This window comes from Limulus polyphemus, unplaced genomic scaffold (genome assembly GCF_000517525.1).
Source record: "Limulus polyphemus unplaced genomic scaffold, Limulus_polyphemus-2.1.2 Scaffold377, whole genome shotgun sequence".
Lineage (NCBI taxonomy): Eukaryota > Metazoa > Arthropoda > Merostomata > Xiphosura > Limulidae > Limulus > Limulus polyphemus.
Window position 1 is genome coordinate 98,207 of NW_013665987.1, and position 22,979 is coordinate 121,185.

The following is a 22,979-nucleotide window of genomic DNA, read 5'->3' on the forward strand; positions in this document are numbered from 1 at the left end:
TAAAAATTGTCAAAATTAACTTAATTGGTAAGTGATAATAAAATCATATAAATTTATTTCTAGTAATTAGTCGCATCAAGGTTTCAACTCCTGAAAAGCCAAATGTGAAAATAATTTACCTCAAATTTAACCGTGACACGCTTAAAACACACCGTATTAATATTTCAAGTTTTTTTTTATATTTCATAAAGAAGTAATGGCGGATTAAACTTATCTTTGAAGTGCACATTCATTTGCCCAGTTAAAATTTGACAGTTTATTTTTCATAAATTACATATTTTCTGATGTTACTTATTATTCCACGAGATTAAAATAGAAATATTGTCAAGTAGCTAGTAGTGACGTGCATAATTGAAGGGTAGCCGTGGTCAGGCTTAGTCCAAAGTTAGCGACCAAAGGAAAGATAGAATGTCAAATGATTGATACGTGGAGAAGTTTCAGCACATTCATTCATCACGTGCTGCTCGTGTTTACAATATAAACAAAACAACATCCTAGGGAACGGCTGGGAGACTCGCACGTGCAACTGTCGGCTTTACGTGAAGTGTCACAAACGAAGTGAAGTGATCCTTTTGTTTGGAACTTGTTCATGACTCGCGCCTTGCTTCTTCAATTTCGTGGAAATTCATCTTGTCAGTCGAAGGAATTCGCCTCCCTGGATCTCTAGCACTTGCAGACCGCTGCTCCTTCTTGGTTATTATATCTACAGGTTCATTTGACCATTCGACTAACTTCCCAGAAACAAAAATCCCATCCAATAATATGTTTTTTAGTCGTTTTCTTTTATTTTCTAAACATTAATTTCAAGTTTGCACAAAGCAACCTGACACGTGCGTAGACAGTAACATTTAGTTGAAGGTGTAGACTCAAAACAATCGTAAGCTCAAGTCAACCAGCGGTTATATTTTACTTGTTACTAGAGTAAAAAAATGTATATCAAAACTAGTGTGTTTATGTGAACAAATAATGATTCAAAAAGTATTTAAGCTATACAATCAAATTTTATAGAATTCAGAAGTTTCTTATGCGATAACTCTTGATATTATGGCTCGAAAGTATCAAGTACTCTGATGGAATATGTTCCAAAGCTTCCACTGACGCATTGAACGGATTAACAACACTAAAGTCGAGTTTTAGGAATAACATGCAAACAAAACTGACCTTGACAAAAATGATAAAACGTGAATTTACAGTAAATTTATATGAGGGTTGTCCGAAACGTTCGGGGCCCGACTTAAAAAAACTGGAATGTATGATTTTTTCTGATAAATATTAAGTTTTAGCCTTTCTATGAGTAAACAACGCGTAAAATATAACTTAACGAACTTACTTTGTGTGTTGTAGGTTTTTGAAGTAGAGAGGTAAGTAGTGTTAAACGTCATGGAGAGGATCGAACTTCGTGCCGTGATCAAATATTTGGAAATGAACACTGCAAGAAATCCATCAGGACATGGAAACAAGATTATGATGGTGTGATCCGGCATGCTAAACAGTGAAAAAGTGGTGTGTTGAGTTTAAGCTCGCTAGACAAACACGTGAAGATGATCCGAGGTCAGATCAGTCTTCGACATTGACCACAACAGAAATTGTAGATAAAGTTCCCGATTTGGTTATATATCTGATAGAAAAATGAGGAAGTTAGCAGAGGAAGTGGGAATCGATAAAAGTACTGTAGTAAGCATTTTGAGTGAAGTTAGTGCCAGATGGGTTCCAAAGATGTCACCTGAGTAGAAACGGATCCATGTCGTTGAAAGCCAACACCTTCTCCAAAGGTTTAAATAGACTCTTACCTATGGATGAAAAGTGGCCCACCACTTTGACCTAGAGACAAAAATGCAAGGCTTGCAATGTAAAGAAGTTCAAGTCACAGCTCTATGCTGGGAAGGTGAAGGCATCAATTTTTTGGGTATGCTAAAGGTGTTGTACTAGATGATTGTTTGTAAAAGGTCAAACCGTTACAGGATATCACTATGCATCCTTAATCAACAATTTGCCTCAAGAAATCAAAAAAGAGAGAAGAGGATTGCTCAAAAAATAGGTGTGTTCTTCCATTAGGATAATGCCCCAGCTCAAAAATCGCGTGTTGCTTTGAACGCTATCCTTGATACTGGTTTCGAATTATCTAATTACCTCCCTTACTCACCATATTTAGCTCCAAGTGACTTTTTCTCTTCCCTAACCTTAAAATCTTTCTGAAAGGTCGAAGATTTCAGAGTGATGATGATTTTGTACATACTGTCCAGTTATGGATTGATGACCAAGAAGCAGAGTTCTATCAGAAGACCTTAGAGTGATGCTGGTGTAAGTGTAAAGACTCAAGAGAAGATTTTGTTGAAAAAAAATTATAGTTGAGCCAGTGTCTCTTTTCTTTATAGGTCGAGACATGACTTTTAGGACACCCCTCATATATACAAAGCACGTTTATAATAAGTATGGTGCTAAAGATATCTTACTTTAATATTTTAAACTTGTAATTGAAGTGTCAGTTCTAATTCCTATCAGAAATCTTCTTCACAATAACTGAATACACGTTGGCAGCAAAACGTGTTTAATAACGCAGATTATAGTAAATTATAAATAAAGTGTAATATTTTTCTTCACTACATTGAGTTCGTATTTCTCAATATCCTAGCATTAATTATTTATTTTGATAGTATTTCCAAGGTTCAATTGAATACTTTTACTTTACTCTCAAGTTAACGGTAAGGTCCATATGGATCCCCATTGGATTTTTCATATCATTTTTCTAATCTATTTATGCATCACATTACTCATGGGTTCATGACTTTGATAGTTAACGTGGTTCCTAATAACATATTAGTCACTCATAAAAATTAAATAAAAATACTGTTAAATAAGAACTTACAGATAATAACCATGACAACACAAAATTCTGTCAATATTGCAGTTAATTTCATTAATTACTGCTGAAGTTTCTGCATATTTTTATATAGAAAACGAATAACTTTCCCCAATGTTTTTCGGTCGTTTCTTTGCCCTCATACAATATGTGGACCCCACCGGCAGTGAGCAGTATAAAGATGAGTCGATAATTTGAAGGTTTAAAAACGTTTAGGAAACAATCTAGATAGTAGTATTAGATATGTCTTTACACACTTAATATAATAACCTCAAACATTTAAGCCAGGTCTTTGTAATACCAACGTATATTTTTCATGTTATTTAATACAACTTCTATATTTGTTCTGCATATTACTAGTGCCAATATTAAAAATCCATTTTTTAACAAGTAACAGCTTTTATAGTAAGGAAGACTTTTTATGTAAACATCTATGACGTTTCTCTAATTTAAATACATTGTTATATTGTTGAATGTTGATGTACATGCAAAAAAATAACAACTTTTTACCATTAAACCTTGTGTAAACCTTGTAACTTAACTACAAATGGAATTATTTTTATCAGAAATTTTGAATCATTTATATCGTACAATAATGAATTTACGACATTATAATTCTTTTATAAACTATTTTCATTTTTTAACTGGCCATTACCCGTTTTTTGTTTTTATGTTACTGTTCCATAAATTGTTATAATTGGAAATCCGTAGTGGAATTTTATACAAATTAATATGAGAATACATTTAGATAAAATATTTTCCCATGTATAATTTTGTGTAAAAATCGAATCAAAACGTTCTCAAATATTCCACGTATTTTGTACAGTCTTTGTTTTTATAATCAGTCATAACATTTCATTTAATCTCTAGTTCCCTTTAACCTCTAGCTTTAAAAAAAACAAAAAAAACGACTTTACTTGCATTTCTGAGTAAAATGATGATAAAAAAGAAACTACTTTTCTTGAACCACAGAATCAATTAATAAGAGACGACAGTTTGGACGAGAAAGTGTATTCTATATATACACTTGAAAACACGAAAGATGCAAACATTTTCTCATCAAAGTAAATTTTGTATAAAGAGAAAGTTATTTGATTGGCACTCAAGTGTGCAGGAGAGAATATTTAGTTCTGTTATTAATTAATGATAACCTGGCATGATGTTTAATCGTGTTCTTAATCACTGATAAAGTAGCTAGACATTTAATTGTGTTACCAATGGCTGATAATCTGGCGTGATGTTTAATTTTGTTATTAATAACTGATAACCTGTCGTGATGTTTAATGTTATTATTAGTCACTGATAAAATATCAAGATATTTAACTGTGTTACAAATGAATGATAACCTGACGTGATGTTTAATCATGTTATTAATCACTGATAAAGTAGCTAGACATTTAATTGTGTTACCAATGGCTGATAATCTGGCGTGATGCTTAATTTTGTTATTAATAACTGATAATCTGTCGTGATGTTTAATTAGTCACTGATAAAACATCAAGATATTTAACTGTGTTACAAATGACTGATAACCTGTCGTAATGTTTAATGTTATTATTAGTCACTGATAAAATATCAAAATATTTAATTGTGTTACAAATGACTGATAACCTGGCGTGATGTTTAATCATGTTTTTAACCACTGAAAATCTGGCGCTGTGTTTAATTATTTGTATTAATCACTGATAAAACTGGTGTGATGTTTAATTATGTATATTAATCACTGATAACCCGTCGTGATGTTTAATTTTATTATTAGCCACTGGTAAAATATTAAGATATTTAATTTTGATACAAATGACTGATAACGTGGCGTGATGTTTAATTATGTTATTAAAGAGTAGAATGCGAACTATGGAATATAAATTTATTACTATGGACACAGAGAATAAAAATGTTTTAAATATTAAAAGTTTACAAAAGATTATTTCTAAATTAAAACGTTATCTCTAACAAATCTCAAGGTAGTATCTTAGTGTCACTAGAATTCTACCGACCACTCGTTATGAGCTACAAAGTTTGTGAAGGAGGTTCTTCTGTGAATATTTGAGAAATAGTGTACTGGATATTATTAAAAACGTGAAGACATATTTACATATGTGGATATGTAAAAGAAGGTATTTAACATGAGAAGGATCCCAAGTTTAAACAATATTTTTGCTGTTTTTGATTTTCTCAGTGTAAAAGTATTTGTATTTGTGGCAGAGCTACTACGGTTGTCTTCTCAGCGTCCCCAATTTTGAACCACTGACAACAGGGAAGACAGCCAATCAGCAGCACCCTTCATCCCCACATCCACGATATGGTATTGACTGTCACTCTCGTAACGCAAAAAGAGCTTAAAGTACGGATAATATTTTGTGGTATCGCATGGTTTGTATCCGGTTCGGCAGCTCCAAAATGTAGAGCTTTATCACAGTGCTAACCCGCGCTCCCAGATTTCTAGACTTTCTGTGTGTGCGTGTGTTTCAAATTATGACATGCCTAAAGATTGTATACTCGTTGTTCAATAAAAAGAATAATATAATAATAATCAGCTTCGAGCTATTGTTTATTTTCTTATTAGTTTTTTTTTTACTATTTTTACATGGTGTCCCATAGGTTGGGTGCCATATGCTCAGACTATCCATCCGCCTTCAAGATTGATATGGTAATGAAGACGTTCAGAGCGGATGTTCAGTTCCATTATCTGAACAAAACAGCAAAGAAACGAGAAAAAACAATGTTAATTTCCCCAATGTTACAATGTAACCAGCTTACGGGTCGCCCTGTAAATGTTCCTATTTTCAGACGTCATATTTTAGGTTTGGGCACAACATTGATTCTATAAAACTAATTTTGGTCTGTAACATATGAGTTTGGTGGAAACAGGTCGTACAGCAATTAACTGTAAAATAAAAAGCACAAAACAGAGGCGATATAAAATGTCATTTATTTTGTGACTGACAATTTTTCGATCATAAAGTTACACTTTAATTAAGAAAATACATATTAATTAAGGAGAAAGAAGAACATATTACAGCTCATAATGGCTGGAGACGGCTTGAATGGGTAATGAAGAAAAACTTTAATATAAGTTTAACATAACAGTACCTGATGATGACAAAACCTTGTCGAAACGTTGTACATTTGCTGTTATGTTAAAGTTATATTAAAGTTTTTTTTCATTACCCATTCAAGCCGTCTCCAACTATTATTAGTCTCAAAATGGGTTCCTCGTCATCGAAATATTAGAGCTCAGTGTTTGTGAAAAGAAACTCGGATTATAGAGTGAAGACGAACTCCAAACTAAAATAATGAACTGTTTGTTTGTTGTTAAGCACAAAGCTACCTGTGCCCACCACGAATATCAAAACCCAGGTTTTTAGTGTTTTAAGTCTTCAAGCTTACCGCTAAGCCGCTAGGGGGCGGATATGATGAAAAAGATGAGAATGGGTAAATATCTAAGAAAATGATTAAAATCCAAATATTCTAAAACGTCGTCGTATTCATAGATAGATTTTCGGATTATTATTTTATAATTCAGCTTTAACCAAATGAGCAGTTTATGATAAGGCTAAAAAATACTAAATCTTACGATGACCACAGCTTGAGTAAGAAGGACAGATTTATTTACAAACACATGTTTGAAGATATTTTATACTGGAGCACATTTTTTCTTTTTCATATTTGTGTCCTTAAAAGGTTCGAATACAGCCTTCAAATTATTATTTAAAAATATATACTGTCATCTAGTTTCCAGCTGGCAACTATGATGTATTAATAGTGTTCAGTTATTTGTTAAATGATACTTCAGCAGTCAATGGATTAAACTGAAAAATAACAGGACAGACTCAAGTAGCTTGATAGTCTAAATTACTGACACTCATATTCTATTATCAGTTCTTATATTTTCTATCAATAAAATAAACTCCAAGTAAAAAACCGGCAGATATTCTAGAAATTTAATTTTATTGATATCATAGTTCTGCAAATCATCATAAGAATTCTGGGTACATTTATTACAAGCACTTCCTAAAACTTGAGGTAGTAAGCAGGAACGTTTACTACTGGTCCGCTGTCCGGTTAGTAAATCATTAGTTACACATTTGTTTTACCAGAACAATCCAGTGTTCATTCCATGCTGTAACTTGCGTGTATTCTACTTAATACTAGAGTTTACACTATATTAAATAGTTTATTAACGAGTATTTGGTACTTGAACCATGAAAAAAAAAGGTTTGCATAACAATAACAACAATGCCGAAATGCGAACATGGTGAAAACTCGTGTAGTGTGTTTATCCAACATTAAGATGTCAACTGTACTGACATCAACAAAATAACAGTCTACGTGCTACTTGGTAATCTGTTGCAAACTTAACACGAGCAGATATCAGAACAATTAGGCATAACGTAGACATACGTACCCGGATATCACACAGAGGTTAGCTGCAAATATTTTTCTGGACCTTCAAATCTCTCAATCATTCAAACAGCTGAAAAGTGTCACGAGACTTTGACGTCATTACTTAACTTGACAATTTTTTCTCCCTCTCTGACGGATTTAAAAAAAAATGTAAGCGTTGTTGATGCATTTAGATTAATAAGTAGGCCGTTCTTTGTCATTTATGCTGTCAAGAGTAATTGTGTGTGAGCATTTTCTCACAAACTTGGTTGCGATGGAAATACGAGATCTTAAACATATAGCGTCACAGAGTGACGTCAAATTCATTTTATCAAATACGTGTACCTTTGAGCTATTTCCAGAAACATTTCTACATCCTTATTAGTTCCTAATGAGTGGCCGAAGTATACAAAAACAGAAACTGGAGAATATGACGTTTCTTAGAAAAGGTGATGCGATTAAAGTTTTAATGTTTTGTTATAGGAGTAACAGTAAGTTATATTATATAACAATGACCAAAGCTGGAAATATATTGGTCTCATTCAGCGACATATGCCAATTCGAAGCTTCTTCTCTAGTAAGTCTGCTGAGTGCAAGTACTATATTTTAAATAAACTATTTAAAATGTGTATATTTAAAAAAAATCTTGACAGACATGATTTGATAACAGTGCTTAAGACAGTCCGATAATTTTTTAAACTAATGCTTTGACTTTAAAAATGTCATAAAATTGTTATATTGGGTAGAGTCCATTTTATCTTTATTAAGTTAAAATGCATTGCTCTAAATGCGAAATTTAAGTTTCTTTGCGCCCCCCAGTGGCACAGCGGTATGTCTGCGGACTTACAACGCTAGAAACCGGGTTTCGATACCCGTGGTGGGCAGAGCACAGATAGCCCTTGTGTAGCTTTGTGCATAATTATAAACAAACAAACAAGTTTCTTTGCATTTATTAATTTCTTTCAAAATTTATTGGTTTTTAAGTCTTATATAGAAATTTGTATAACTTTTGAAATGTTTTTAAAGTTACACTAAAGCAATAAAACTTGTTTTTAAATTGTTCATACTTTCTTTGATAAATGTTGTATACATTTTAGTATTGTGAAAGAAAAAAGAATTATTTACTATTTATCATAAAAATGTATTACCGGAAAATAATGTACTTCATAGACTCACGTGGTGTACAGAAAGAAGAAAGCATATTGTGTAGCTTTTTACTAAAACAAACAAACACATTTCATTGGCATGGGCGCCAGCAGGAAGGGGCAAGAGGGGGCAACTGCCTCTTTTACATTTCACAAAAAATTGCACGTATGATGTTGTAAACTTGACATCGTAGTTAAACTAAATATTTTCTTAGTAATTTTTATTAAAACTGTAAATTTGTGTTTAAGCACATATAGCACATATTATTTTAATCTGTTGACTTACACTGTAAAAGCTGATCCCCTACATACATGTTTTGTCCGTCCCTGAAAATATTTCTATGGGCGCCCATGTTCATTGGTTCAGATATTTATGCTATTGTTTACAATATATCTATTAAGTTAGGACGTTTTATTAAAAATGGCAATTATATGAAAAAGTTTAAGGTGGGAATTAACAAAAAGAAATTAATGAAAGATTATTTTTGTGTTTTCGAACTTGTCATGGATTAATGTCTAAATAAGGCAGCTCTGAATTCGTTGTATCGGACAGAAATTCCTTTTCACAAAAGCTGCTGCAGAAGTAAAACTATGGATGCTAAGCTAGTAGCCATTGTTCTATAGGCTTAAAGTAAACATGTAGATATATATATATACTGACATGATGTTAGTAAGCAAGATGTCACAATAAACCATTTTATCTGTGAGTCGAATGAAAACGTTAGATGATTGGAATTATAAATACTTTAACAATTTTTTCGAAATATCAACATCGGATAGCACAGATCTTCCTAAGCATCTAAAACTTCTTCCCAATCAATATCTTGTTTTATTATTGTCAGAAATAATTATTCACTGTTCGATGTATTAGTTCACCACTTGTATTAGTGTACACTTACCCCAAGGAATTAAAATATGTTCTATGAATGCTGTTAGTGTTATTTGGACAGTTGTCTCCTGGAGAAGTAAATAAATGTGTCTGATTTATTATCCCTTTAAGCATCGTGAATGTGATATCTTGAAAATGATGATTATGTCCTTTCTCACATCTTTCTAGCACAGCTCCTATTAATTGTTAGCTGACGAATGACGAAAATTATGGGAAAACCCCGTCTGCCAGAGTATTAATTAGCGTGAAAAAGTGTAGTCTTAATTATCACAGGAAAGCGTGTGCAAGTGTGTGTAAAAATATGTTCTTGAAATGTTATATTTATTATGATGTTGGGAACAGTTATTCAGTACTGTGTCAGATACGACTAGTTTTACGTAACAGTTTGTCTTCGTAATAATCATAAAAGTGTGACTCTGAACATGAAGATTTTGAATTTTAAGCTAACAAGTCGCTCTTCTGAAAAACTAAATATACTTACTGATTCAATGCGTTGTTAATAATCCATAAGCTACAAAATATTGTTTTTGAAACAGTATTTCCTCCAGTGTGGTATAAACCACCAAGATGCACATATAAATATATATATATATATGAACATTCATTGACATCCAATGAATATAATTGTAGTCGTAATAAGGGTTTATAATTCTTACCAATGACATTACTTCATTTATTCCAATCACTTAGCCTAAAGTTCGTCACACATCTGTATTATAATGGAGCTTGCTATGTATACGTCCAAAACTTGGATTTCGGAAACTACCGCACCGATCATCACCAATCATAACTGGGTAATATTTTTATAACTAGGCAGTATTTTTATAGCTGAGCAATAAATAAAACAATTGAAATTTCCCCAAAATTATATGTTTCAGATTTAACCAATAAAAATTACAAAAAAGGAGTAAGTTTGAAATATAAAACAACCAAACAACAAAGTTCAAAAAAATATTTGTTTTTCTCTAGTGAAAATCTCGTGAGTGTTACAACAGAAAAGCAAAGCACTTTCATTGATAACTACGTCTACAAAGAAATACTTCAGTAAAATCTACTCTGTGATGTTATGCTGTGATGATAGCTCATTTTCAAACTAAAATTTCAATAAAATCATTTTTCTCATGGGTGGTGATCATTATTAGATGTCAAGTATGAATACATTGTCGTAAAACTGTCAGTCAATTCCAGAAAAGGCCCCAGGCTCAATAGCCTTCCGCAGGTACTAGCAGTTATACCCGGACGGTGGATATTTATGCTAGTAAATCTAATAAAAATCGTCTCTGTAAAATGTTTAGAATTTGTCAGTCATACAGGAGTGTCATAGCTATATGAAGTACTATTGTCGATACATTTCTAAATATATATATATATATACGTTCCTTTGGTTTTATCTCATAATATTTCTTTCTTTGTTGATAAGAACAAAACTACACATTGGGCTATCTTTGGTGTGCACACAATGGGTATCGAAAACCGATTTTTAGCGTTAAAAGCCCCTGCACTTGCCACTGAGACACTGGAGAGAAGCTTTTAATCTGATGCACGTACTCTCTGAACATCGCGTTGATCATTACTATTTTTAGATTTTACTTTAGCTCAGTTTTCATATTATATTTCTTTTCTTTCTTTACTGAATTAAGTAATTTGAACGAAATGTATTAACAATTAACTAATTTATTTCCCGGAATAAATTATAAACTAAAAAACAAATATTTTTTTAGAAACTATGTTGAAGTTGGGTGATTGATGGATAATTCATAACAAAACCAGTTCTAGTGTAAAATAAATGTTGGATTTTTAGGATTCGAATCAAAATTATCACTTTTAAAGTTAAGTAGTTAATGACTAGTGAAATGCTGTGTGTTTGATTAAGATAAAATCTGTTGTAATTAACTCGTAAGCCAGTATGTGACAATTTCCCTCTAACAGACGTTAACTTCTTGTAATAAATTGATGAAAACTTAATGTTAAAGTTCGCATTTATAACACGGTAAACATAAGGATTACAACAAAGAAGCTTCTTAATTAAAAATGCTATTGCTTTGATGTCATAAGATATTCCATACAAAATTCCACCCAGTCAATAAATACAACATCCGGCAATCTGTCGTTATTCACATGATTACCATTATTAGTTGAGACAAGATTTTGTTCTATGGTATGCTCCAGGCGATAACTCTAATAGTTTTTACATGGGATTGAATGAATTATTAGTAGCTATGGCATGCTCCAGGCGTTAGCTCTTATAATTTTTACATAGGATTGAATGAATAGTTAGTACCTATGGTATGCTCCAGGCGATAACTCTAATAGTTTTTACATAGGATTGAAGGAATTATTAGTAGCTATGGCATGCTCCAGGCGTTAGCTCTTATAGTTTTTACATAGGATTGAATGAATTATTAGTAGCTTTTGATTAATTTCCACCAAAATATAGATATATTTTTCTGCCACATTGATAGGCAAATCATCCAGACACCCAAAAAAAGATTAAATTACAAACAACAAAAAACAACTCTATTAAATCGTTTTGTTTGTGATATCAATTAATGATATCAATCACGTGAAGAACAATGTGGTGTTAACTAACAACGATAATAATATTATGAACAACAATGTGGTGTTAATTAATAACGATAATAATATTATAAACAACAGTGTGGTGTCAACTAATAACGATAATAACCACATGCATGCTCAGGCGTTAGCTCTTATAGCCATAGCTAATAATAATTCATACAATCCTATGTTGTTTGAAGTTAAGCACAAAGCTACACAATGGGCTATCTGTGCTCTGCCCACCACGGGTATCGAAACCCGGTTTTTAGCGTTCTAAGTCCGCAGACATTCCGCTGTGCCACTGGGGGGGGGCACAATCCTATGTAAAAACTGTAAGTTATGTAGTCTAAATAATGCTGTAGAACTTTTAAGTGAAATGATATCATTAAAGCATCATAATACCAGCTTTCTTATAGTAGTATCGGATGAATAAGTTGATTCTGTAGAGATTTGAAGTTAATGTTCTTGTGCTTAGCTTACATTTATTTACTGGTAATGTACTTATTTTCTTTGTCTATTGTATTTATAAGAAATAAAATACACAAACATTTTTATTTACTAAATGTTTTTAACAAGATAGTTAGAGGTTATATAAAACATATTTTCTACTTTTTTTACCAGACTAAACACATGTAATTTTGAATTATCGATTTTAAACATTTCTATACAACTGTTTCATAACAGATATCGATATATCTGTATTTTTCACAAAATTACATATTCTCTAACTTTACTTTACAAAACGTCTTGGAATACCATGGCTGCAAAATACGACAGTCTTGTTTTAAATCAATATTTATGGTGCAGCAAACAGCCTTAAAAAATTGTAATTTCCGCTAAAGACTGAGCTACAATACATTTTACAGTATATAAACTGTATGGTTTTGTTATTGTAACTATAAACATGTGTACAATTGTATGGTGTTTCACCACCCTATATCGTTTCGAAAACGGTCATTTTGAAGTAATACAAACATCTAATATGTTTACATAATGTTTATCCAACAAGATTGAACATTTATGTTTAACGTGTGGTTTCCTGAGGATTTAAACGTCTAGTTTGCTTCGTTGAAGGTTTTACATCAGAAAGTTTCATTCTTAGAAACTCCAACGATAAAAACATATATATTATGTTAGTGCCTTCGCTCATTATGAGATTTTAAAATATCTTAATAAGACTGGTATTAGCAATATCAAGGCAAACAAATTCATTCTATGTTATTTGAAATAAACCTAAAGTTTACAAGAAATTATTGGTTAAAATATTGGAAGTGTATAGATAGCCGGTGACAACTAAGACATAGAATCGTATTAGTGCAGAGAGTAGAGGTAATAAATCCGTGAGGTGAAAAGGGCATTCATATGTCTTTTCATGGTACCAATACAGAGACCAAACCCGGAAAACATATTACGGTAGACCTACACATATATATATATATTCACATTAACACTGCAAAGTTAATACCCAGTTTACCACATAAGTAACATTTTAAAAAGTTACACGCTAAAGAGTCGTCGCCGGCTTCGGAAAATATTTATCAGGTTCTTAATCAAGCCACGTGTTAATTGTTTACTTTTGTATGAAATATTAGTTTGTAATTTTTAATATAATCAAAGCATATTTGAAAATCGACCACAGTGGTACATATTTGGTTGTTTCTTGCCAGAAAAGAGGAATTAAGAACTGTTGAAGGATATAAAACTAAATAATCGTTAACTGAATCGATACTTAAAGATGAATGCGCATTCTGTTTAGTTTTTAGAATATTCTAAATACATATCAAGGTATAGACGGACTGTCTTGGAACAATATCTTATACACTACTCTATATAACGCTCTCCCTGCACCTCGTCGGCTCAGCGGTAAGTCTGTGGCTTAAAATACTAGAGATCTGGTTTCGATACCCGCGGTAAGCGGAACACAGATATCCCATTGCGTAGATTTGGGCTTGATAACAAACAAGAACAAACGCTCTCTTGTTTTCGTTAAGTCTGGGATACACGGATTATTTTTTTAATATAATTTACACAGATAATTATCGAATTGACTTTTAATAATCACGTACCTCGAAGTTTCTTCAAAATATATTATCATTTGGATTATAGCAACAAGACATAGGAAAAATAAGTCCATAAACTGTAAAAGACAGTCTTAATAACTGATATTGTTTTCTAACCCATAATACCAGCGGCAGCACTGAAACCCTTCTTAGCCATAGGTAATACTAGGTAATCAGTAAAAGTAGTTCTTATTATAGACTTTAACCTCATGTCGTGAGTAGTAATATAGATTAAGGTCTGACTAAGGTGTAAAGGTATACAGTACTTCATGTGTCTACGCGGAATGTCTGATTGAGGAGTAGAGGAATACAGCACTTCATGTGTCTACGCGGAAGGTCTGGTTGCACTCGCTTTGTCACAACTGGATGTGGTTAGTTTTTCCGATCACCCATCACGAGCCTACTGCTTCATAATCCCGCTAGATAATTTAACAATTGCAGCTAAGAACCACTTGAACCTTTTAGAATTATATAAATAATTCGTTTTTATGAACCGTTATATGATTTTAATTATATTTTGTGGCATAAGTACTGAACAAATTTATTCGATGTTAGACGATGCGTAAATACATCATCCGATTCTCGTCTGATCTTTGACTCTTTTAGGATTACACCAAGAACCGTAGAAGAGATAAATATCAATTGAAATCAAACAGCTTAATGTTATAATAAACTCAATAGCTGAAAGAGCTAGGAAATTATAAAACAAACGTCATTTGCGATGTACCTTAGTTTAATAGCCATATTACTAAGGGGATATTTTCAGTGCTTAGAATATGTACAGTTTTAATGAATAAACACTGTATGGTGAAATTTGTTTTGTAGAATATTATAAAATTGAAACACAAAGACCACCCTGAACTAATATAATTACATACGCATCTTGAGAATTATCAGTCTTCCTTCAATCGCTCTTAACTTTTATGGTAGTAGGAAAAAACAAAAATATATAAATCAGAAATCAAGAAACTCGAGTAATTTCAGTTCAATTCCGACAAAGCCCAGCATAACGGGTAATTTAATTGAAGAAACATTTAAATACTGAATGTGATAAACCAACAGAAGCATGGAACGTTCTAAATTTGTTTTCAGATATTCGCGCAAAGTTAAACAGGGCTTATCTGCACTAGCCGTCCCTAATTTTGAGGTGATGGACTAGAGAGAAGGCAACTAGCCATCAGTGCCCACCGTCAAAGCTTGGGCTACTCTAACTGAATAGTGGGATTTTACCGTCACTCTTATAACGTACCCATGGCTCCAAGGGTGAAACACGATTTTGCAGTAATGGAACGCGAACCATGGATCTTCGTGTTCACAGTCCGAACCGTTAACTCTAGAACAGCTGTCCCTCGTGTAGAAAAAACTATTTTGCTTTAATAATAACAGCATTGCTCGGGTCCCAGTCTTTAAATATTACATATTACCGATAGGTGAAGCAGATGAGGAAGCAGTCCCAAGGCCTATGCCGAATCGAAGAAACCTCCCAAAAATTGATATTTGAAATTTCGATTATTATAATTGAGGGGTAAATACTCTGAAACACGGATAAAGTTTTATTGTGGGGCAACAAATTTTTCTTGCCCCAGGGCCTTTATGAGACCAAGTTACGCCACTGATGTTAGCACTTATTGTTCATTTAATGGCGAAAGAAAAAAAAAGTTTTTAGGACCGCTTGTAATGCATTAACATGCGCTGAGACATTTCAATATAGAGTAATGAAGAAAATCACTCTGTAGCAGGGCAAATTAAAGGTTGTAAAAAAAACTAGTTTGTAATCTTATAGCGGAAAAAAAAAGATAAATAATTTATACTACTTGACGGTGGTAAGCGATGATAGATTGTTTAGATTTTAGTACAGGCCAATACGCATTAGCATCCAGATTATCAAATGTCATACAAACACGGATATGTTGAAAAGTCAACACCTAAATCAGGCGACAAGATAATGATATTATTATTACAAATCTGACAAGAATAATCTTCCTTAGAGCGAAAGAATAAAGTCTGGTATCCTTGTTGACTTAATCTCACAGACATAAACAAAAGTAGCTTACTTCTGTTCCGTGTTTAGATGTGACGTGTATCTTGGGTGTATGGGTTTTATAGAAACGACGTTGGGTTTCATGTATGACTCAGTAACAGCGTTTCTTAAAAATCTATAAGGATGTTTGTTGCTCGTACTAGTATTGAAAAATCATTACAGAAAATTTACATTTTCGTATAAATTTGTGCTTGAAGCTGTTCATTAAAATCTTATTATTTTAATAGCGATGTTAAAGTGCTACAACAGCATCGATGCTTACTTTATGATTAGCCTACTCTTGCAACACTTAGTTTAATGCTCATCTTCATTTTCGAGCTCTTTTTTTTTCTCTCTTCCTCTTGAGATATTCGGTATCGAGGTCGTTGGTACGCACGGTGGTTGACGATCATATTTCTGACAGCTCTCGGAGCACAGCTGGGGGAACCGAAAGATCAGTACAGAGGGTTGGATGGAGGCGTCCCGGTTCGACATAAGAGCCGTGACAAAATGCTAACTCCACCCCCATTACTGCTATAGCTCATGGTCTGTCGTGCCACGTGACAATCACAGCTAAACATGACCTCGTGTGAGTGTATTGTGACAGAATCACCAAAATTTCCCTTGTCGCGCTGTAGGAATCCCGGCTGGACATACAGGTTATTTTGTTACTGAAATCTTAGGGTGCACTTAACCTGCCAACGTTTATGAATTGTTCATTGTCTACCTAGATGCGCGTACTAAAGAAACTAGCTTAGCTGAAACAAACTAACTGAAAAACGACGTTAGAAAGTTTTTCCTTCGCCTACACAACTGCGCTGATATCTTATTGGAAAGTATGAATCCCAGTTGCTTTAACTTGCAGGGCAGTAGGACCCCAGGAACCAATATTGGTCCAGTATGGAATTGCCAAAATTCCTCTATGTTTTCTCCTTGTAATTCTTCAGTTTCCCCGTTTACAGAGCCGTTTTACCGCACGTTTACAGTCAGTTACTCAAACAACGGTGTTCCAGTCACAACCATAACGCCAACTTGTGCACCAACAAGGAACTCCCAGGAGTGGCTGTTACAAGATCAAGTATACCCATCAATTGCCGTTCCTGAAGCGCCACAATCAGACTCTAGTGATCCTCCCGATATGATTGCACACAAAAGATTGTTTGCTCAGAACACAAATACATCCCTGAATCCACCACAGGCCTCCTCATCTTTTCTCTTGCCTGGAGTATGTGTCAGTACTTCGGTCAGTGACTGTTCATCTCTTCCTGGTGTGTCTCTTGAATCACCCGTAGGGTTTTACGTACCAGTAAGTACTCAGGAAAGGCCTGTTGATCTTGGCGATAACAATCAAGATAGAAGCATTTCTTCGTTTGAGTTGAACTACTTTCATGACAGTCAGTGTGTCTGCACCACGTGTTTAAAAGCTACAAGTGGGAACTCTGAAGGCAGCGTTAGTAATTCTGACAGTTACTCTCCGCTGGCTGTGAGCGACCCCACCGTCTCCGACCTTCAGTCTTCTTTAGAGTTATATCAGAACCCTGAAGACATTTTCGGTAAGTGATGATAAAACAGTGTAAAATCAAAATTAAGGCATTTTTATTTGTTTGTTAATTGCAAAAAAACAAAACAACAAAAACATTAGTACTGTTTTTTTTTTTCGTTTTTGTTGTTGAAATAAATCCTAGCGTCATGTAATTTGCCGGGTATGCTATTATTGGAATACAAATGAATTATGCCTTATTTAATATGTAAATAGAACGATTACGGATTCTTCTGAGAAATAGATCTTTCAAAACAGTGATTGCATTGGTGAAAAAAAAAAAAGAAGACCATGATTGAAACATTTCAGTAACATTAATAAGGAATAATGTATACATATTACAAAACATTAACTTGTTAAATGTTCTTTTACTGTAAATGGATTACGTTAATAACATAGAATAAGAGAATGTGTACAAATCTTAACCTAACATACCATACTGAATTAAATCTTAATACATCTTAACCTAAAATACTATATTGAATTAAATAGATGTAAGCTAGTAGTTACTTTACTGACGTAAACTTAAAAGTTACTTTTTTTGTTCTGATTTTTATATTTAGCTTACTTTTTAACAGAAATCATTAATAATTACTCGGAGTTATTACTGTGCAGGCAAACAAACGTTTCTCAAATCATACTGGGGGATTTGGATAGTATTAATAACGGATTTATAGTAATAGCCAAATAAGGATTTACTATAGATATAGAACTTTCAGTATTAGCATAATTTATTGGAATTAAGTAAGAACATTTCAGCCATGGACCGGTCAGTATGTCTTTTCTGAAAAAAAAAAAGAACGAAAAAAGTTTCGTGTTAAACACGGAAGAATCGAGTAGCTTCAACTAGTATTTAAAAAATAAAACTTATGTTTTATCTAGGAATCAATCTGGGTTTTACCATAAATAAAGACGGAAAACATGTTTTAGCTACGGATCAATCAGGTAAGTTCTACTAGAATTAGAAAATTAAAACTTGTGCTTTAGTTATGGATCAGTCAGGTAGGTTTTACTAAATATAGAAAAGAAAAGCTAATGCCTTAGCTATGGCTCAATCAGTTAGATTTATACCAGAAGTAAAAAAGGAAAACATAGTTTAGATATAAATCAATCAGGTGAGTTCTAAAAATTTGTTTTGGCTATAAATAAATCAGGTAGATTTAACTGGAAATAAAAAATGAAAGCTTATGTTTTAACAATGGTTCAATCATCTAGGTTTTACGATAATAGAAAAGGAAAGCTTACGTTTTAACAATGGTTCAATCAGCTAGGTTTTACGACAATAGAAAAAGAAAGCGTTTTAACAATGGTTCAATCAGCTAAGTTTAAGACAATAGAAAAGGAAAGCTTACGTTTTAACAATGATTCAATCAGCTAGGTTTTAAGACAATAGAAAAGGAAAGCTTACGTTTTAATAATGGTTCAATCAACTAGGTTTTAAGACAATAGAAAAGGAAAGCTTACGTTGTAACAATGGTTCAGTCAGCTAGGTTTTAAGACAATAGAAAAGGAAAGCTTACGTTTTAACAATGGTTCAATCAGATAGGTTTTACGACAATAGAAAAAGAAAGCGTGTTAACTATTGATAAATCAGGTAAGTTTGAGTAAAAGTGGAAAAGAAAAAATGTTTGTTTTAGCAAATGATCAATTAAGTAGGTTCTACTAGATATAGAAAACGAAAACACATGTTTTAATTATGGATCAACTCCGTAGATGCTAATGGAATTAGAAAAGGAAAAGTTATGTTTTAGCTATACGGATCATCAGGTAGGGTTTATTAGAAATGGGAAAGAAAAATTTATGTGTACGCTAAAGGATCAAACTAGAAGTTTACCAGAAGTAGGAAAAGGGAAAACAAACTGTAGCTAAGGATCAATCAGGAAAGTACTGCTAGAATAAGACCAGGAAAAGCTATGTTTGGTCATAGATCAATTAGGTAGTTTTACTAGAAATGGGAAAGAAAATACCGATTGATCAAACAGATAAGTACTACTAGAAATGGGGAAGAGAAACTGTCTGATGTTTTAACTATGAATTGATTAGACACGTTTTGTCAGAAATAGAAAATAAATTAAAACTTATATTTCAGCTATATGGAACAATCATGCAAGTTTTGCTAGAAACAGAAAAATAAAACGTGTTTTAGATATGGATCGATCAGGTAGGTTTAAGATAATTAGAAAAAGAAAGCACGTGTTAGCTATGGCTCAATCAGGTAAGTTCTACTAGAAATAGAAAAAAAATACGTACGTCGATGGGACAGCGGTAAGTTTGCGGACTTAAAACGCTAAAATCTGGGATTAGATTCCCTGCGGTGGGCACATCAAATAAATAGACAAATGCGTCTTTGCTCTAAAAAACAAACAAATAAAAGGAAAACATTTGTTTTAGGAAATGATTAATCAGGTAGATTTTACTAGATATAGAAATGTAAAACTTATCTTTTAGCTATAAAATAATCTGGTAGGTTTTACCAGAAGTAAAAAACGAAAACGTATATTTGGATTATAGATAAGTTTCTTAGGTTCTGATAGAATTAGAAAAGGTTTTACTAGAAATAGAAAACTCACATTTTAGCTATAGCTCAACCAGGTAGGTTTTACCAGAAGTATAAAAACATAACTTATGTTTTAGCTAAAGCTCAGTGGGATAAATTCTAACACTAAAAATCGGGTTTCGATAGCTGCGTTTGGCGCAGCATAGTTTGCCTATTGTGTTTGTTAGTATTAAAAGCAAATAAATGTTTTAGCTATGACTCACTCAGGTAGTTTTTACCTTATATAGAAAAGGAAAAATGTGTTAGTTATGATCAATCAGGTGAGTTCTACTAGAATTAGAAAATGAAAACTTATGTTTGAGCTATAAATCTATTCGATAGATTCTACTAGAGTTAGAAAAGGAAAGTTATTTTAGCTATAGATCAACCAGATAGGTTTTACCAGAAGGCAAACTTATGTCTTAGCTATAGATCAGTTCAGTGGATTTTACTAGAATTAGAAAAGAAAAGCTTGCGTTTTAACTCTATATGGATCAGCCAGGTAGAATTTACCACAAGTAGAAAATGTAGATGAAGAAAGTTCATCGTTTGTCAGGGACCAATCAGAGTCTTTCATTAGAAGTAAGTAGGACAAAAGAAATTACTGTTAGCCAGAACCAATGAAGTAGATCTTACTGGAAGGTGAGGAAAAAAAAAACTATTTCAGTCATAGGCCAATCAAGACGATTTTAAAAGTAAGTGATAAATACGTTATCGCCACAGCAAAGATCAAAGGTTTGTGTTACAAATATAATCTTTCAAAGTTTCTTTATTATTGTTTGATTTTCGAAAAAAAGATGATAATAAAATGCAAATGATTTCTAGGATACAGTTTGGGGAATATATAGATATTTCTTATGTCACCCCGTTAAGAAATTAAACTTAAGTCCAGCGTTTGGCCTTTACTATTGTGTTATTTTATAGATAGTACCAACAATTTACTTTAAAAATTATAATATATATTTATCGATAAATACTTTATCCTTCTGGTTAACTATCTCGTTTTGATAGAAATTAAACAGAAAGGGTGATAACTTTTTCGAGTTTTGAAGAAAGAACAACGACATTTTCGAGCTCTTGTTTGGACATTATGAGAAGTTCCCGACGTTTTCATCCTGGAGAATACATATAGCTGTGAAGTTTTCTTGAAACTTAAGAAGAAGTTTTCAGTTTTTATCTCCGAATATCACGTAAATGTTTTAACTCGAGAAACAGTCTGATCATGTTGATCTAAACTAAGTTATTAAACATGGGCAAAGAGTACACCAATGTAATTAAAAGTAATTTCAGAATGAGGTGTTCTGTTGTTTTTAACACACACACACAGCTGTTTAATAGACCTCGCGTGGCGTTGCATGTAAAACATTAAGAGTTCGACAGATCAATTACAGCAGAGATTGTATCCGGGAAAGTCGGGAAGTTTTCATTTATAAAGCAGATATAAAGTATATGACGTGATACGGTGTCTAATTCTTAATTTCTGCTTAAACATTTTAGATTTTCTCGGCCAAAATTCGCTGCTAATAACGTTGGGAAAACTAGCAGTAATGCTGCAAGTCTAGAAGAGTTCTGGTAATAGTGCACATATATCAGCATGTTGGTAATGCTGCAAGTCTAGCAGTGTGCTAGTAATGTTGCAAGCTAACAGATTGCTGGTAATGCTGCAAATCTATCATAGTGCTGGTAATGCAGCAAAACTAGCAGCGTGATGGTAATACTGCAAATTTATCAGCATGTTGGTAATGCTGCAAGTCCAGCAGTGTGCTAGTAATGCTGCAAGCTAACAGATTGTTGCATTGCTGCAACTCTAACAGAGTGCTGGTAATGCTGCAAATCTAGTAGAATGCTAATGATAATGCGAGTCTCGCAATATATTGCTAATAATCATTGTCCTGAATCATGTTGCTAGTTCAGATGTTTTTGGTAATACTACAGGAGAGGTATTGTACTGAGTGCAATTCTCACTGACTTTATTTTTATTTACTCTCAAAAGAAAAAAGTGCCAGGAGCTATAGTTCACCAGAAACTTCCTGAGTTTAATTAAGGGATTTTAGAAAATCAAAATAGATCACAGAGTTACTTTTATCGTTATGTATAGAACGACTAAAGAAAAATTAAAAGCAAAATTTAGAAAAGCTGTGTAAGCCATAACTTAAAACAGACATGTTCTCTGTGGGGGGAAAAAATCTATATTTGATTCAGAAAATCGGTTATGAAAAAAACATGGTTTTCTATACTTGTTTTTGTTGTGTACTTTCAACATACCTGGAGCATAACATTTAAATATATTAATATCAAGAACACGATCATGAAAATCGAAGACCATAAAACTTGCATACTAGAGTATGTTATGTTCAGAGATGGTTCTAAGGTGTCGTTGTTGTGGAAGGGATAAGCGGGTATTTTGGATGCGATCATATTTTAAACATCGCATGTCACATGTAAGTTAGTGAAATAGGTGAGAATATACAGCCGCATATTCTACTACTTAACATTGGATAACTTTGTCAATTTTTTGTGATTTCTGACTAGAATTTGGGGACCCCTTGATGCTCGTTAGGTAGGGTAATTCCTTCCCTGCCCCCCTCTTAAACTAGCACTTATGCAATGGAACTAATATTAGTATTATTTTACTTGTTCCACTAAATGTGTTACACGTCCCATTAATTTGTGAAATACCCCGATGGATCAGCGATAAGTTTGCAAACTTATGCTAAAATCCAGAGTTCGCTCCCTCGCGGTCGACAAAGCGGAGATTGCTTACTGTGTAGCTGTGATCTAATAGAAACAAATAATAATTTGGAAATAGGTTTTAGTTGTAATAATTGTAATTATAACTGTTTCCTGTTTTAACTCAATAAAACTGGTGATCATTTGGAACTTTAATTATTGCGTCAGTCTCAAATAGTGGCTTGCTTTGTCTGTTTGCTTTGAATTTCGCGCAAAGCTACGCGAGGGCTATCTGCGCTAGCCGTCCCTAATTT

The 22,979-nt window shown here is 33.1% G+C and overlaps 1 protein-coding gene across 1 annotated transcript in view; it reads left to right on the forward strand.

Moving 5' to 3' along the window:
- The first annotated feature begins 16,560 nt into the window (after positions 1 to 16,560).
- Positions 16,561 to 22,979, forward strand: part of LOC106457812 (homeobox protein Hox-C6-like) — a 30,171-nt gene continuing 23,752 nt past the window's right edge. Inside the window, exon 1 of the mRNA XM_013917263.2 lies at positions 16,561 to 17,472. Coding sequence (XP_013772717.1) covers positions 16,758 to 17,472 — 715 coding nt within the window. The 5' untranslated portion in view covers positions 16,561 to 16,757. The remainder of the gene's footprint in view (positions 17,473 to 22,979) is intronic.